This window comes from Manis javanica, chromosome 17, assembly GCF_040802235.1.
Source record: "Manis javanica isolate MJ-LG chromosome 17, MJ_LKY, whole genome shotgun sequence".
NCBI lineage: Eukaryota > Metazoa > Chordata > Mammalia > Pholidota > Manidae > Manis > Manis javanica.
The window spans coordinates 5388785-5403639 of record NC_133172.1 but is presented as its reverse complement, the minus strand read 5'-3'; the positions used below and the strand labels follow the sequence as shown (position 1 = coordinate 5403639).

Sequence of the window (14855 nt, the reverse complement as noted above, 5' to 3'; positions counted from 1 at the left end):
AGGGTTCCTGGAGGGTGGGCTGTCTAAGCTGAGGCCTGCAGGACAGGAGTCCACCGAGGGTGGGGGGGTGGACAGAGTGTGGGGTGGGTAGCTCGGAGTAGAGCCCTCCGGGCAGGGGATGTTGACAGAGCTCAGAGAGCCCGAGGGAGAGGCGGCCAGGAGAAGCCGGGGCTCCAGGGTGGAGAGGAGCCCTTCGGGTCCTCACTGAAGACCCAGGTCTGGAGCCCAGGAGGACTGCCTGCTTAGAGACAGCAGTGGGCTGTTATCAGCACCGATGGCGTCCGAAGGCAGAGACTGTTAGAGGGTGCGAGCAGGGGCATCGGCCAGTTCCCCACGGAGGACCCCGTGCTGAGGAGGGCTGCTGGGAGGGGGCGACGGAGGGGCCAGGAAGACCAGCAGAACGCGGAGTGGGAGGTGGCCATGAAGTAGGAGGAGGATGTGGCCCGGCGTCCACACCGGGGGCCGCCCCTGGGAAGAGGGGCGGAGGGGAGGGGGGGGGGACGGAGCGGTGGGGACCACCGCCCTTACACCTGGGAGGGGAGAGAAACGTTGGCCGGCAAGGAGAGAGGGAGGGACAAACAGCTGCCGTTTCTTGAGGGCACGGCACGGCCAGGCTGGGGACCAGGTGCTTCTTTATGCTTTCCGTTTTAATGTCCGAAACTTGAAAAGAAATGTATTTGCTCTTTTACCGTGATAAAATATAACGGAGCCTGAAAGTTACCAGGTAAATAATTTCTAAGCGTCCAGGACGGTGGCATCAGGTACATTTGCGTGGATGTGCAGCCACCCCCATCCATCTCCAAGGTTTCTTATCTTCCCCAACTGAAACCCTGTCCTCGTTAAACCCCAGCTCCCCAGCCTCCTGGTCCAGCCTCTGGTCGCCTCCATTCTGCTTCCTGTCTCCCCGGATTTGATCACTCTAGGGACCTCACATAGTGAATCGCACAGTAATCGTCTTTTTGTGTCTGGCTTATTTCGGTCAGTATGATGCCCTCCGGTTTCACCTGCGCTGTAGCGTGTGTCAGAACGTCCTTCCTTTTTAAGCCTGGATCATGTTCCAGTGTAGCGATATGCTCCATGTTCTTGTTTTTGGTTTTTTTTTTGTATCATTAATATAAAATCACATGAGCAACATTGTGGTTACTAGATTCCCCCCATTATCAAGTCCCCACCACATAGCCCATTACAGTCACTGTCCATCAGCGCAGTAAGATGCTATGGAGTCAGTACTTGTCTTCTCTGTGCTGTCCTGCCTTCCCCGTGCAGCCGCCTATGTTATGCGTGCTAATCGTAATGCCCCTTATCCCCCTTGTCCCTCCCTTCCCACCCACCCTCACAGTGTCCTTCCCTTTGGCAACTGTTAGTCCATTCTTGGGTTCTGTGAGTCTGCTGCTGTTTTGTTCCTTTAGTTTTTGTTTTGTTCTTAGGCTCCATAGATGAGTGAAATCTTTGGTATTTGTCTTTCTCTGCCTGGTTTATTTCACTAAGCATAATACCCTCCAGCTCCATCCACGTTGCTGCAAATGGTAGGATTTGTTTCTTTCTTATGGTTAAATAGTATTCCACTGTGTATATGTACCACATCTGCTTTATGCATTCATCTACTGATGGATGCCCCATGTTTTTTACCCAGGGAACTCCTCTATGTGGGTTAGAGTCTTTCCTTTCTCCCTCCCACCTTTCAACAAACACTTATTGTGCACCTACTATGTATCAGTCACGGTTCCAAGCACTGAGGATACAGCGATGAACAAAATCAACAGAAATGCCTACATCCTGGAAGGGGAGGCAATCCAGACAAAGAAAGTTAAATCCATACAATAGACAACATTCCAAGTTAGGAGTGCTATGAAAAATAATACTAAAAAAACTCTGGAGTGTAGGGTCAGGGGGGCCTGAGCGAGGTGACCTTTGATGGAAAGCCTGAAGGTAGTTGAGGATCTCGAGAAGACTGTTCCAGCTGGAGTGAGCAGCAGGGGCAGAGGTCCTGCGGTGTGTCGGGACCAGAGAGGGGGCCGGTGTGGCTGGCTCCCGGCGGCTGGGGGTACAGCACAGTCATGGCAAGTCCCGACTCCATGGGATATGTATTATTTCGAACCCATTGTACAGACTGGGAAACTGAGGCTGAGACAGGGCAGCGGCTTGTCCGAGGCCATGCAGCTGCCCAGTGCAGGAGGAGCGTGTGAACTCCGGGGCAATCGGAATCTTCTATCGCCTCGCAGGCGATTCCACCGGAGCGCTGGCTTCAGTGTCTGACACGGTTTAACACATTTTTCACGAATTGCCTCACTGAACCCATCCCATGGTGCCGTGAGAAAGGTGCTCCTATTAGTGTCAGGGTACAGATGAGAGAGACACTCGCCCGCCCAAGGTTACCCAACGCAGAGCCCTGGCGTCAGGATTCGAACCCAGGCGAAGGGCTCCCAGCACCGCCGCCCAAGAACAAAGGGCTGGTGGCGCAACCGCGGAGCGATGGGATTAGCTCCAGACAAGAGAAAGACGCCTCTTCCTTTGTTCCAGGAAGGAAGAAGGAAGGGCGGGTGAGGTTTCGGGTGGGGTGTGGGTCAGGTGGCAGGAAGCGGAGGAAGGGCCGGAGACCCAGGCCATCTCATCCCCGGCACGTGCGCAGGTGGGGCTGGAGAGTCAGGACAGTGGAGAAGGTGCCCAGGGCAAGTGGGCCACGAGGCATTTACAGAGGCGTCAGCTGGGCCGTCGGGTGCGTTTGTTTTTGTTTTGTTTTCCTCCAGCAAAGAGCAGGCCTGGTAGGGCTGGGATGGAGGGATGTTGAGACACAAGGAGCCTAGGACGCTGGGGGCACAGTGGGGTTAGGAGGCAGGCTTGTCGGGGAGGAAGTACAGACGGGAGGGCGTATTGCGGTGGGGAGGCTTCCTGAGGGGGTCAGGGTGTCTGTCAGGTGGAAAAACAGGTATGGCAGAAGCACCCACAGCTCTGGAAGCTCAGGAGCCTGTGGTCAAGGAGTGGGGTGTGGGGGCCTGTGGTTTCAGAGGTGGGCCATTCCGGATGGAGGTGGGGGCCTGGGTGCGACTGTGGGAATGGTCCTGCGGGTGACGGTCTCTGGCCCATGGAGGCTGGGGGGCTGTAAAGGAAGGGGGTCCTCTTTCCCCAGGGCTCCTGAGTCCCTGAGTCATTGAATGTCTGACTCCCCTTAAAATAAAAGTTGGGCAGGTTACAAACATCAAAACATGTAATCCTCACATGAGCTTTATGATGTTAGAGACTCATTAGCACCACACCACAGGTGGGCAAACAGGGTCAAGTGGCCCGGCCAGGATCAGAACCCAGGTCCTCTAACTGTTAAGCCCCACGCCACTCGGTCTCCAAATCAGCTTCCACATCATGCAGGAGCTCTCTGCTGGGCCCCCTTTCCCAGGAGAAGCCCCGTGTGAGAGCATGCGCTTTGACTGGGGGGTGGCCGACGGACTCACCTCTGTCTTGCTGGGTCTCTGAGCCAACAGGTGCCCTGGTTGGCAATTTTTCTAGTACCTTCCCTTCTGTGTGCCTTGTATCACTTAATTTCCCCATTGGCTCTGTGAGGTGCACACAAGCCTTTCCATTGTGCAGATGAGGAAACCGGGAGCGATCAGGTCAGCTGCCCAGCACTGTCTGGTGAGCAAATGGAAAGCTGGGATTCGAACCCCATCCAGTCTGACTCGATGCACCTCTGCTGCTGATCTCGTGGGTCACTCCGGTTACACACACTCTCTGGGTAATCTGTCAGACGTGTCTGAGTCAGCACCTGTATCTGTTACCCGCCAGGTGGCCTCTGTGTGCACCCCTGGGCGCCCCCGATGCCGGGTCAACAGCCAGTAAACAATTCTGCCCCATCTCCCTCCATCTTGATTAATTCCTCTGATTTCTGCTTGGTAGTGGGAGAAGGTGGGCCTGCCCTCACCTCCGCTGAGGCTTCTCTTCTTAGTGAATGATGCCATCCTCTCCCTTGGTCCCTCCCGTGCTCCCCCCTCTCACTTTGGCAATTCCTGGCACCTTGGTGCCAAAACTGACGCCAGATCCACCCCTTCCTCTCTCCCTCCCACCCTCATCTCTCACCTGGACAGGCGCCACAGCACCCGGACTCCCCTGCTTCCACGTGTGAGCCCTGTTCCCATTTCCCCTCCGCCCCCACCCCGTGCCAAGTCCATTCTCCACTTGGCAGCCAATGTGTTCTTGAAACATAAAACAGTATCATGTTAAAGCCTGCTTAAAACCCATCTACGATTTCCCTCTGCAATTACAATAAAACCTAAACACCTCCAAGGCTCTCCGTGTGCGACTTACGTGTTTCTCCGGCCTCATCACTCCAGTGTGCGCTGGGCCTCAGCCCCGCCAGGACCTCTCTCATTTTCTGGACCTGGCAGGTGTCTTCCCACCCCGGGGCTTGTCTTCGCTGTGGCTTCTGCCTGGGACACCCTTCCTGCCACCCTGCTCACGACCACCTTCTCTGGACAACACATTCCCTTCCAGTTTCTATCTCAGCCTTATTTCAGTCTGTAGTTGCTTTTGGTGTTTGTTTCCTTGTGTATTGTTTGTTTTTCCCTCTAAGGCATTTATCACCATCCGATGTCCCTCGTGTTTTATTTGCTTTCTTTCACATGGACAGTCTGTCCCCCACAACCTGAGTGCCCACTCTGACAGGGCAGGGGGTTTGGCCTGCCTTATCTGCTTCTGTGCCCTGGCACACAGTGGCGGCTCAGTAAACATTCATGGACTGAAGAAATGTCTCTCTCACTCCAACCGATGCTTCAGCAGGGCAGGGACCGTGTCTGGTATGTTCACTGCTGAATCCCTGGAGCCCGCTCTGGGACCAGGCAGGTGGCAGGGGATGTATGAAATGGGCTGAGTATTCTCACAGAGCTTCGCTCCAGAAGCTCTGTACCCAGTGTGCCTACCTCTTCACACAGTAGTCTTCAGTTACGTGGCCCTGGGAGAGCAAACAGCCCAAGTTGGGGATGCCCATCCTCTGAGCCTGGGCTCCAAATCCCTGTAGTGGAGAATGCTTCTGACTCCAGGGGACGGGGATTTCTGCCTCATCAGCCCTGCCCTCCTGCCCCCAGACCCACTGCCACAGTCAGTAGGAATAAACAGACCACGGTCCTCAGCAAAAGCTCCCCCCACCCCCATGGAGACAAGGGTTTCCTGCCGAGGAAGTACTTCTGGACTGTCCTCTGCGCTTACTAGGGCTTTCTCCCTCAGCAGATGACCCTCCTGTCTTAGGTGGCCATTGCCTAAGTGGCAAACATCTTGAATTCTGCACAGTATGTTTGGGAGAGAGTCTCTTGTGGGGGGGGGTCTATGCATGAACTCTGAGGCTTACAAAACACACCCGATTTTAGTAGGATTTCAGCCCTTAGTGCTTCTAAAACAGCCCCCATCTGTTCCCACCATCCCTACCTCTTAGCCACTGCCTGTTTTGGCTTCTCCCTGGCCAACTGGCCTAGAATTTCTCCTCCTGCAGTCCTGGGACCACGGCTCCCAAAGGCTCTTTCTGACCCTCGGAGCAGGCCCTGTCTGCTACGCCGTCAGTCCGCCTGGCGCAGGGCACGCTGACCCTTCTCGGGCACCCGCCACCGCGCCAGCTCCTCCCTGTCCTGCCCCAAAGCAGGCGGCCTGCACAGGTTCACAGGCTTCCTTGCCTGCGGGCCTTTGCACTTGCTCCTCTCGGTCTGCCGCCCTTGTCCCCTTCCCACCCCTTTCCCGGGCTCATTCTTACTCATCTTCTGGGTCCCGGTTTAAACACTACCTCGTTCAGAAAGCATTCTGTGACGCCCCACGCTGAGCCAGGCGCCCCACCTCTGGGCTCCCCTGTGCCCTTACTAACCCCACTGTGGGACGTGTTCCTCTGGGCCTTGACTTGCCAGTGTCCATGCCTGCCTCCCCACCAGACAGGGAGCCTGTTGAGGGAAGGGACTGTCGCTGACTAAGCGGCGTTTCCTCACTGCTCCTGGGAGGCCCAGCAAGTGTCTGCTGTGTGAACAGAGAAGATCACTAACTATCACTCTGCTCAAGTCTCTGCGGCTTTCATCTCAAGGCCAAAGCTAAGCCTGTCATCTGGTCCCTCCGACCTCTCTCCCCTACTCACCCCTCCCCCTCACACCCCTGGTCTTCTGCCAGCAAAGCTCTAATGTCACCTTCTTCTCCGGGATTTCCCCATCTACCCCAGTGTTTTGTGCTGGGCTCAGTGTTGTGTTCGGACCAGCCCTGTGGTTCTTATTATGACTGTAAGATGTTCTCAGCAACCAGCAGGAAACTTGGAAAAAAATAGAAGTTTATTACCTACAGGACCTGGAGAATACAGAGCATGTCTGCAGCTAACCTGGAGAATACAAAGCATGTCTGTAGCCACACAGTGAGGTCAGGGTCGGGGGTGATGATGGGGTATGTACGGGGCTAGAATTCTGCTTTTACTGGGGTCAGGGATGGGGGCCTAGGGTTTCACAGGCTCACTCTAGTGGTGAATAAAATAAACAAAATAAAACGTCGTTGCAGAAACTGAAAGTCCAGGGGCAAAAAGAACAAGTGGCCCAAAAGGTCTGTTACCGAAGTCAGCCAGGATCTCTAAAGCAAACGAACCTCTGTTCCGGGAGGCAGCCGGCTTTTTACCTGGTCGTGTGGCTGGCAAGATGCTTACTGAGATGGCCCTTTTTAAAGAGTCGGCTTCCCTGATCAAAGCTCAAGTCAGGTGCTGGCTTTAGAAAAAGAGAAAACCCAATTGCCAGGGCTTACACCACACCCACTGAAGTGTGACGTGCGCCATTCTCTGGTTTATCACCCTCTGACATATATTCTATTTATTTTCCTTTCGTGGCCTCTCCCTTGAAGGCAGGTTTTTGTTTTGTCCACTACTGTCAGTAATCAAGTGCTCACTAAGTATTTATGGAATGAATACAACAGGTCTTGAGGTAAAGGAAGGCCTCCAGTGTTCACATGGGGCCTTAAGATTTCTGCCGACTGTGTCTAGCCCGTGGGGTCTAGCTCTGGGCACGGGGACCAGGGAGAAGGTGGCTGGAGAAAGCAGGGCTCCATCTGAGCCACAGACCTTGTTTGCCCGCAGTGGCTGCTGGATGCTCAGGCGTGGGCACAGTGACCCCATGTGGCCAGGGCTGAGAACAGCACCTTCCCCAGCTCTCAGGTGGGGCCCACATGTCACACAGGTCATTGAACTGCCGTTTAGTCTGAATCCAGATGGACAGTAAGTGTAACATTACACACTGGATTTCAAAAACTTAGTACAAAAGATAGTAAAAGATCTCAGTTTTAAAATATTCACTACATGTTAAAATCGTATTTTGGATATAGTGGGTCAAATATTAAATTTTCACCTATTACTACCCCTCCTTTTAAAAAATACGGCTATTAGAAAAATTTATTTACACATACGGTTCACATTATATTTCTATTGGATAGTGTTGAGCCACGAGAGAAACTGATGTACCCACCCACCTCCTGGCGTGGTGGGAGAAACTTGGTTGAAAGGAAGGGAAAAGGCCCAGTGCCAAAGCCACACGATGGGCGAATCCCATGCAACCACGTGGTTGATGTGCTGCGAGTCCCTGGTCCCCTGGTGTCCAGCAGGAGGCACAGGAAAGCCGATTTGCAGCTGGGGGACCTTGGGCAAGCCCCTTCACCTCTGAGCTGCCAAGTTCTGGCTTTGTAAAACTGGAGCTCAAAACCCAGCCCGCCGCACTACTGAGCAGATGAGGGAGTGGTGCCCACGGTGCCAGGCACACGAGCCCCCAGTTGGCCTTGATCACGGTGCGCCCCCTGCAGCCGATTCTCCTCCCTGAAGCTGGAGTGATTTTTAGAAAATGGAAATCAGATCTTGACCTCTTCTGGCCAGAAGGCCCTACCACCACTCTTAGAATAAACCCAAGTCCTTCCCCCCTCTGCAAGACCCTGCATGGCCTGCTCCGGCCTACCACCACATTTGTCTCTTGCTATTCTTCCTGCCCACTCTGCTCTGGACACTCTTCCTTGCTGTTCCCCGGATTTAGCAAGCTTATTCCTTTTGCATGGGCAGTTCCCTCCCTGTGGGATAAGGTCTTCTCCAAGGTAAGTTTTATGATTTGTTCCTTTGCTCTATTCAGGTCTCTGCTCAAATGCCACCTCCTCAAAGAGGCCTTGCACTGACCCCTGTGGAAACTGGCTCTTGCTATCTCCCTCTCCTTATCCTGCTTTATTTTTGTTGCATTAATCACCACTTGACCTTTGCTCACTGCAGTATTCCTAGCACGGTGTGGAAATACTAGCACCTGGCACATGGGTCACAGCCGTGCTCAGTAAGCATTTGCTGCATGAATAATTAACTGGATGCTCAATTAACTCTTGGGGGAGGCAGGACATATGGTCTCTGCCTCCAGCCCAACCTAATTAGGAAGTATGAGACCCAAAGAGTGCAGCTGGCTACACTAGGACAGGACACAGGGGCTGGGGCTTGGGGGACTCCTGTGTCCTGGGATGGGCAGGGTGGGAGGAGGGCATCAAGAAGGCTTCTGGAAGGACCCTGGAGGATTTTGGGAAACGGAGGGCATTCCTGACAAGAGGCCGACCCAGCAAAGCTTGGAGGTGGGACTGAGAACACCAAGGGGTCAGGCAGGCAGCTTCTGGGCCTCACACCTTCCAGGGCAGGGAGGACGGCACCCCTGAAACTCAGGGCCCCCTGGTGGCTCAGTCTTACTAGGAACAATGACATAGGCCCCCATATATTGAGCGCTTTATCAAGAACAACTGCTTAGATGGGGGGCTCTGATCCCATTTTCTGAGGAGGAAAAGTCACTGACCCAGGCTCACCCAGCTGTGCCTACAGGATCCGAGTCTTGCGGAGCCACCAGCTGCTCCCCACCCGTCACACAGACACCAGGGGAGATCAGGTGGGGGCAGGGGGTAGGAGGCCAATCCACTGTCTTGAAAAGCCTGATGGGTGCAACCCCCCAGTCCAGACACTCTCCAGCAAGGTGGCCTCGGGCTAGTCAGGGAACCTCAGCAGAGCCAACAAGGTCGCGGTGAGCCTGAAACCAGCCGGTGGCGGCGCAGACTCCAAGGGCAGCATCGTGGTCGGTCAATGCCTCAGGTCACGGATTCTGCTTACCCCACTGCAGGCAAACATGACACCAGGCACACAGCAGGCGCCCGGGAAGGGTGAAGTCCATCCTAAGCAGCCGAGAACACCGCAGAGGGGCTGGACAAGCAGCCCCCTGGTTCCCACTGGATCCGGGACGGAAAACTGTTCGGGCCCCTCCTCTCTGGGGCGCAGGGCTCCGGCCGCAGCCGCCTCCTCCCTGGCCTCAGCGGGGGCGCCCCCGGCTTCCACGGGGCCACAGGGAACCGGCTCCATCCGCCAGCATCGCCCGCAGCCCGGCGCAGGGAACTGTTTACTCGCCGCCCTGCTCTGCACGCGCGGCAGGGCCCGCGTCTCTGGGCGGCGGTGCCGCCTCGTCCAGGCCCCGGCGGCCCTTGCCGATGGCCAGGCGGGGCCGGCCGCGGGCCAGGCCGTCCAGCAGCGCGCAGGCCTGGCAGAGCGCGCGGCTGGCCAGCGCCCCGCAGCGGGAGCAGGCGCCGGGGGCCGGGGGCCGCGCGGACGGGGCCAGCGCCAGGCGCTCGGCCGAGTGCACCAGGTCCAGCGCCGCCGACGGCCGCGCCGCCTCCAGCAGCTTGAGCAGCTCGCGCGCGTGGCCGCGGAAGGCCTCGGGCGCGTACACGCACTCCTCGGAGAAGTAGTCGAGGCGGCGGAAGTGCGCGTACAGCACCACCTCCTTCTGCGAGGCCAGCTGCAGCGGGCGGCAGCGCGGCAGGGCGCCCCCCTCGCCCCGCGAGCCCAGGCCCCCGCCCCGGGCCAGGCGGCCCGCGTCGCCGCGCAGGAAGTTCATGAGCACGGTCTCCGCCATGTCGTCCGCGTTGTGGCCTGCGGGGGAGAGGGGGGCTGGTGAGAAGGGGCACCGAGGCGCGGCTGGTCGTGGAGACCCCTGCCCCTGCCCACCAAAGCCAAGTGGGGCAGCCGGCCGGGGAGACGGGGAGGGGGCCTGGCGAGGGCCGCAGAAGGGAGACCCGACCACGCAGCTCCCGGGTCGCCTGCGCAGCCGGCTCCAGGCTGAAGGTGGGCACAGCGGGAGAGGAGAGGGGAACACACACAGGGCCCCACGGGGCAACCTGGGTGCCCTCCTCTGCCACCCACTCGCGGCAGCCCAGACCCTGTGCAGAGGGACAGAGCGCCTCGGCCACAAACACCATCTCCGTCGCAGCTGGAAGCGACCTCGGACTGCACAGACGCCAAAGGGCCTGGGCCCCGCTCACCAGGAAACGCTTCCTTGATCCCCACCTCTCCCCCTGCTCTGGGCTCCTAGCTTGTGTCGGGCACGCAGTGAATGCCAGTGCCTTCGCTGAAGCGGCGACTGGGGGAGGGTGCGAGTTAGCGGCGCCGGAGGAGGCGGGGGAGCTCAGACCGGACCACACACCCTCCCACCTCCTCCTGTGAAGGGAGACAGGATGTGGCGCTTGAAAAACTGCAGAGACCCCCCAGCCCAGGCCCTGGAGTGTGGCCCCCATCCCTCTACCTGCCAGGGCGTGTGGGCCAAGATAAAGCGGCGACTCAAAAGCGTGTCAAGCCCAACCCGCGACGGGCGCCGGGGACTTCAGGGGGCACGCAGAGCCCCTGCTCTTCACCGGGCTCCCCCAGCACCCCCTCTGCCTCTCGGGCACACGCCCCGCCGCGCCCGCGCTCACCCGTCACGATGTGCGTGGCTCCCACGAGGCGCGCCCCCTCCTCCAGCGCGCGGCGGCGCAGCACCCCGCAGAAGGTGCAGCAGGCGCGGCTGCGGCCGGAGCCGGCGGTGCTGCGGGCCACGGCGTCCATCGTCCAGCCGCCGAAGAGGTCTGCGTAGGCCACCACGGTGAGCGGGAGCTCCCAGCGCGCCGCCTGGCGCCGCACGGCCGCCAGCGCCGCGTCCCGGTAGCCGCCGATGCCCTCGTCCACCGCCACCAGCTGCAGCGACACCCCCAGGCGCGGCGCCAGCGCGCGCAGCACGTGCGCCAGCACCGTGGAGTCCTTGCCGCCCGAGGCGCCCACGGCCACCACGGCGCCGGGCGGCAGCAGGCGGCCCGCCAGCACCGTGTGCAGCACCTCGGCCTCGAAGGCGGTGCAGAAGCAGGCGCCGCACAGGGCTTGACCGGAGCGCGGGCGGCGGAGGGCGGCGCGGGCCGCGTGGCAGGAGGCGCACTGCGGGGCGGGCATCGCGTGGGCCGGGCGGGCGGGCTTCTCCTGGATGGGGAGAGAGGGCAGGCGGGTTACCTGTGGACTTACGGTTGTGAGGTCGTTGCCTCGGGGAAGGCTGCCTGCGTAGCGCCTCTGCAAGAAATTGAGCCAGAGGCAGGCTTGTGCTGGTGAAGTAGGCTTCATCAGGGGTGTGTGGGGTTATACATATATATATTCCGGTGTAAGGAGTCTGCTGTCTTCAGGAAGCCTTCTTGGATTACACCCTTTATGCACCAATAAGAGAACGAGCCCAAGAACTGGTTTGTGTGTGTGTGTGTGTGTGTGTGTGGAGGGTATTTAGAGAGGGAGAGACAAGCAGATTATACCCAGAATTAAGTTAGGTTGCTCAGGCCAGAAGCCTTGGGGTTCAGGGCCCTGGGCTGCTTTCTCTCATCACTCATCTCACCTGCCTCCGGGTGACCCCCGAGTGCAGTGTCCCGTCCTGACCTGTCCTCCAGGGAGGATGCCATGAGGATGCCCCTGGCATCCTCAGACCCCCCAAGTGCCAAATCCTGACTGTAGTTTCAAAACAGATTCAGAAGCTAACACTTCCTACCATCTTTGGGGCTGCCACCCTCGCCTGAGCCACCAACTTTCTCCTGGAATATCAGCCGGAGCTCCTCACTGGTCTCTCTGCCTCACCCTCCTGCCCCCGACACAGTTCTCCCGGGAACAGCCAGTGGCATCCGGCCCAGAGTCACCTCTGCACCCTCCCATGCAACTGATCCCACTTTAGGAAAAGCTAGCGGCCTGTGAGGCCCTGTGCGATCCTGCCCCCGTTTCCTCTGACCTCATCTCCCGCTTTCCTTCCACTTTGCTGGCCTCTGCTCTCAAACCCCAGGGCACACCGACCTCAGGGTGTTCGCACTGGCTCTTCCCTCTGCTCTGAGTCCTCTTCCCCATCACTGGGCCGCAAGCAGCTCTCAGCATCATCGACGATGCCCGCCCTTGAGATCTTTTCTCCTCTGGCTTTTGACTTGAATTCCCACCCCTGCTCCCCACCACCAAGCTGCTGTCCTGGTTTTTCTCCTGCTGGGTCTCCATCCTCTTGGAGACCCCTCTTGGTGGTCCTCGGTCCTGCCCAGCCCGTTCTCCTTGTGGGTGATTGAATTGTGATGTCCATCAGGATGGTCCTCACATGTCCTTCCTGAGGATCCCAACTAGACATTCTCTCAGCTCCCAAATGCCCAAACTGACCAGCTACACTTCCCCAGGCAGAAACCTGTTCTTGCCCAGCTGTTTCCTGTCTCCTCAGAGCACCAACACCTTCCCCGTAGCTCCTCCACAGGACAGGACACAAAGGCACCCTGGATCATCTCTCCTCCCACCCTGATTCAGCCATCACCCAATCCCGGGAGTCTGCCTCCTGAAGGAGGAAGGCCTGGCAGAAGATGAGTCTGTGCAGGTTGTCAGAAACTCTCAGGCCATGATAGGGAGTTTGAATTTTATTCAGACAGAGATGGGAGCCATGGGACGGTTTTGAGCAGAGAAGGGATATGATCTGATTTTAATTTCAAAAGGATCCCTTTGGCTGCTGCGTAGGGAACATACTGTAGGGGATAAGGATGGACGCAGGCAGACACGAGGAGACTGTGGCAATAATTAGTGAGTGAAGACGGTGGCCTGGACGGGTGTGGTGGCAGTGGAACTGGGAAGAAACGGTGGAATTTTCGATCTATTTTGGAGGGAGAGTCCATAGGACTTGCATGACACTTGGATTTGGAGGGAAGGTGAGCTGATTAGAAAAGGGGATTGAAGAGTAACTTGGAGGTTTTGGCCAGAGCACCCGGAGGATGGTGGGGCCATTTTATCAAAGGGGATGACCAGGAATTCCTTTTGACATGTCAGGTTTGAAATGCCTGTTAGGCATCCTCCCTTCGAACACTTTAGGGACCTCAGCCCGGGTCAGGGGCCTTCTCTGGGCTGGTAGAACTGCTGGTAAGCCTCCATCCCAGGCTGACCACGGCTCTACCTGTCATGGTAACAGGCCTGTCTCCTCCGCTGTACTGTGAGCACGCTAAAAGGCAGGGCCGTTAGCCAAGTCCGCCTCGTCCAGCACTGTGTCCCCTCGCGACCTCGCACAGGGTTTGGCACTCAGTAACTGTAGGTTGAGGGAATAATAAATGGGTTCAGACGCGGACCCCAGGGATGCCTTCGGACTGCAGTCTTGTCAGGATGACTGTATGGGATCTATCAGGCCAGAGGGTCTAGGCGCAGGGGCCTCCCGGACGTATTTAACTGAGGGGGCGGGGGGGGGCAGGGAGACGGTGGAATCTCGACCTGGGGGAGGGGGTGGGCGGGCAAGAGACAGGCCGGATCGCAGGGTCCACAGCGGGGATCCTGGCCTAAAGGCCGTTGGGACACAGGCATTAGGAAATCACGGAGGCCAGAGTCACCATCCCCCGGAGACGCTCAAACTTCACACGGCACCGCAACAAAGAGCGGGAACTCACGGGCCAACCCGCGGCGGGAGTACTCACCTGGGCAGAACGCGGTCCCGGGAGCTCCAAACTGCCGAACGTGCGGAAGCTCGGCACGGAAGTGGCTACAGAGACTACGACTCCCATAAGGTCTTGGAGCTGTCTTGCCTACGACTCCCAGAATCCCAAGCAGCTTCCCTTCCTGAAACCTCTGCTGCTACTGGGCCTGTTTGGCCTGCATCTCCCAGCAGTCTTCCGGTCCCTTCGATCACTCTACCTACCGCTTCCGAAATGCACTGCCCTGTTTCCTCGGGTTTGGGGTGCGGCCGAACCGTGTGTCCCTTTTCCTGCTGTGGTGGTGCCCTTGAAGTGGCTGTATTCTGGTTATCTGAGTTTGTGGGATTATCATAGACTTTAAAAGACAGAGCAAATGATTTTAACCCTTTAGGTTTGCGGGTGGGAATTGAAGGCGGAAGTGCGGAGGTTGGTAGAGTGTAAATGGAAGGAATAGCGCATGCGCAGCGCAGGGATTCCGAGGGCAATGCATCTACGCTTGCCCAGCAGGGATGGTAAAAGGGAGCCGAATGAGCTGAGTTCTTTGTTGCGTGTTAGCTGTCAGTTATTTGGGGGGGAGGTGAAGAGGAGTCTCTGCACGTGCGCCTGGCTCTAGGTCAGTGAGTGAGGTTGAGAGCCACTAAACAGGCCCCATCAGAACTGGGTACACACTTCCTTTCACGTGGGGGTGGAGCTCGAGGATGGTGGGCAGGTGAGAGAGGTATTGACAGGACTGGGAGCCCCTAGAGACCCCGACTTCCGAGACTGAGGGGTCCAAAGGCCCAGACCCCTGACACCCAGTAGTCCCAGGGCGCAGGGTCATAGAGACTCAGTTCCATGGGCCTGGAGGTCCAGATCCTCTTAGATGGAAGGGTCCAGAAATTTAAACCCTTCACTCCCAAACCAGAAGTCCAGAGGTGTGGCGATCCCAACCCCTGAGACCCAAGCAGCAGGGAGAACCAGGACTGCAGAGACAACTCTCCCCTACCCAAACCCAGGGACCTGGAGACTCCAGGCTCCCAAGGCCTTGGAGAGCTATGGGACTGCCCTGGGGGCCCCTGCTTTCCAGCCTGCACGGGCCTTGCTCCCTGTAGTGTCATTTACCTGCAGTCTTGAGG

The 14855-nt window shown here is 57.8% G+C and overlaps 1 protein-coding gene and 1 long non-coding RNA gene across 3 annotated transcripts; one reads left to right on the top strand and one right to left on the bottom strand.

Moving 5' to 3' along the window:
* Positions 1 to 1373: 1373 nt before the first annotated feature.
* LOC140847007 (uncharacterized) lies at positions 1374 to 4516 on the top strand. Its single transcript, XR_012126570.1, has 3 exons — positions 1374 to 2716; positions 3583 to 3727; positions 4077 to 4516. It is a non-coding gene; the product is annotated as an uncharacterized lncRNA (long non-coding RNA).
* Positions 4517 to 6266: 1750 nt separating this feature from the next.
* LOC118973820 (cytoplasmic tRNA 2-thiolation protein 1) lies at positions 6267 to 14144 on the bottom strand. Of its 2 annotated transcripts, XM_037025947.2 has the most exons (4): positions 13744 to 13861; positions 13236 to 13364; positions 10735 to 11269; positions 6267 to 9916 (listed from the first exon to the last, which is right to left on the bottom strand). In XM_037025947.2, the coding sequence occupies exons 3-4, from the start codon at positions 11240 to 11242 to the stop codon at positions 9387 to 9389; spliced, it is 1038 nt and encodes a 345-aa protein (XP_036881842.2). In that variant the 5' UTR covers positions 11243 to 11269; positions 13236 to 13364; positions 13744 to 13861; the 3' UTR covers positions 6267 to 9386. The 2 variants fall into 2 exon arrangements, with proteins under 2 accessions (XP_036881842.2, XP_036881841.2); XM_037025946.2 differs by lacking the exon at positions 13236 to 13364 and having other exon boundaries at positions 13744 to 14144.
* Between the last annotated feature and the right edge of the window lie 711 nt (positions 14145 to 14855).

Excerpts from the sequence above, each read along its gene's own strand:
- LOC118973820 (XM_037025946.2), bottom strand. The coding sequence starts at position 13,830 with ATGGGAGTCGTAGTCTCTGTAGCCACTTCCGTGCCGAGCTTCCGCACG. Across the intron at positions 11,270-13,743 it reads CGGGACCGCGTTCTGCCCAG|GAGAAGCCCGCCCGCCCGGC; the intron begins GTGAGTACTCCC and ends CTCCCCATCCAG. Across the intron at positions 9,917-10,734 it reads AGCCACGCACATCGTGACGG|GCCACAACGCGGACGACATG; the intron begins GTGAGCGCGGGC and ends TCTCCCCCGCAG.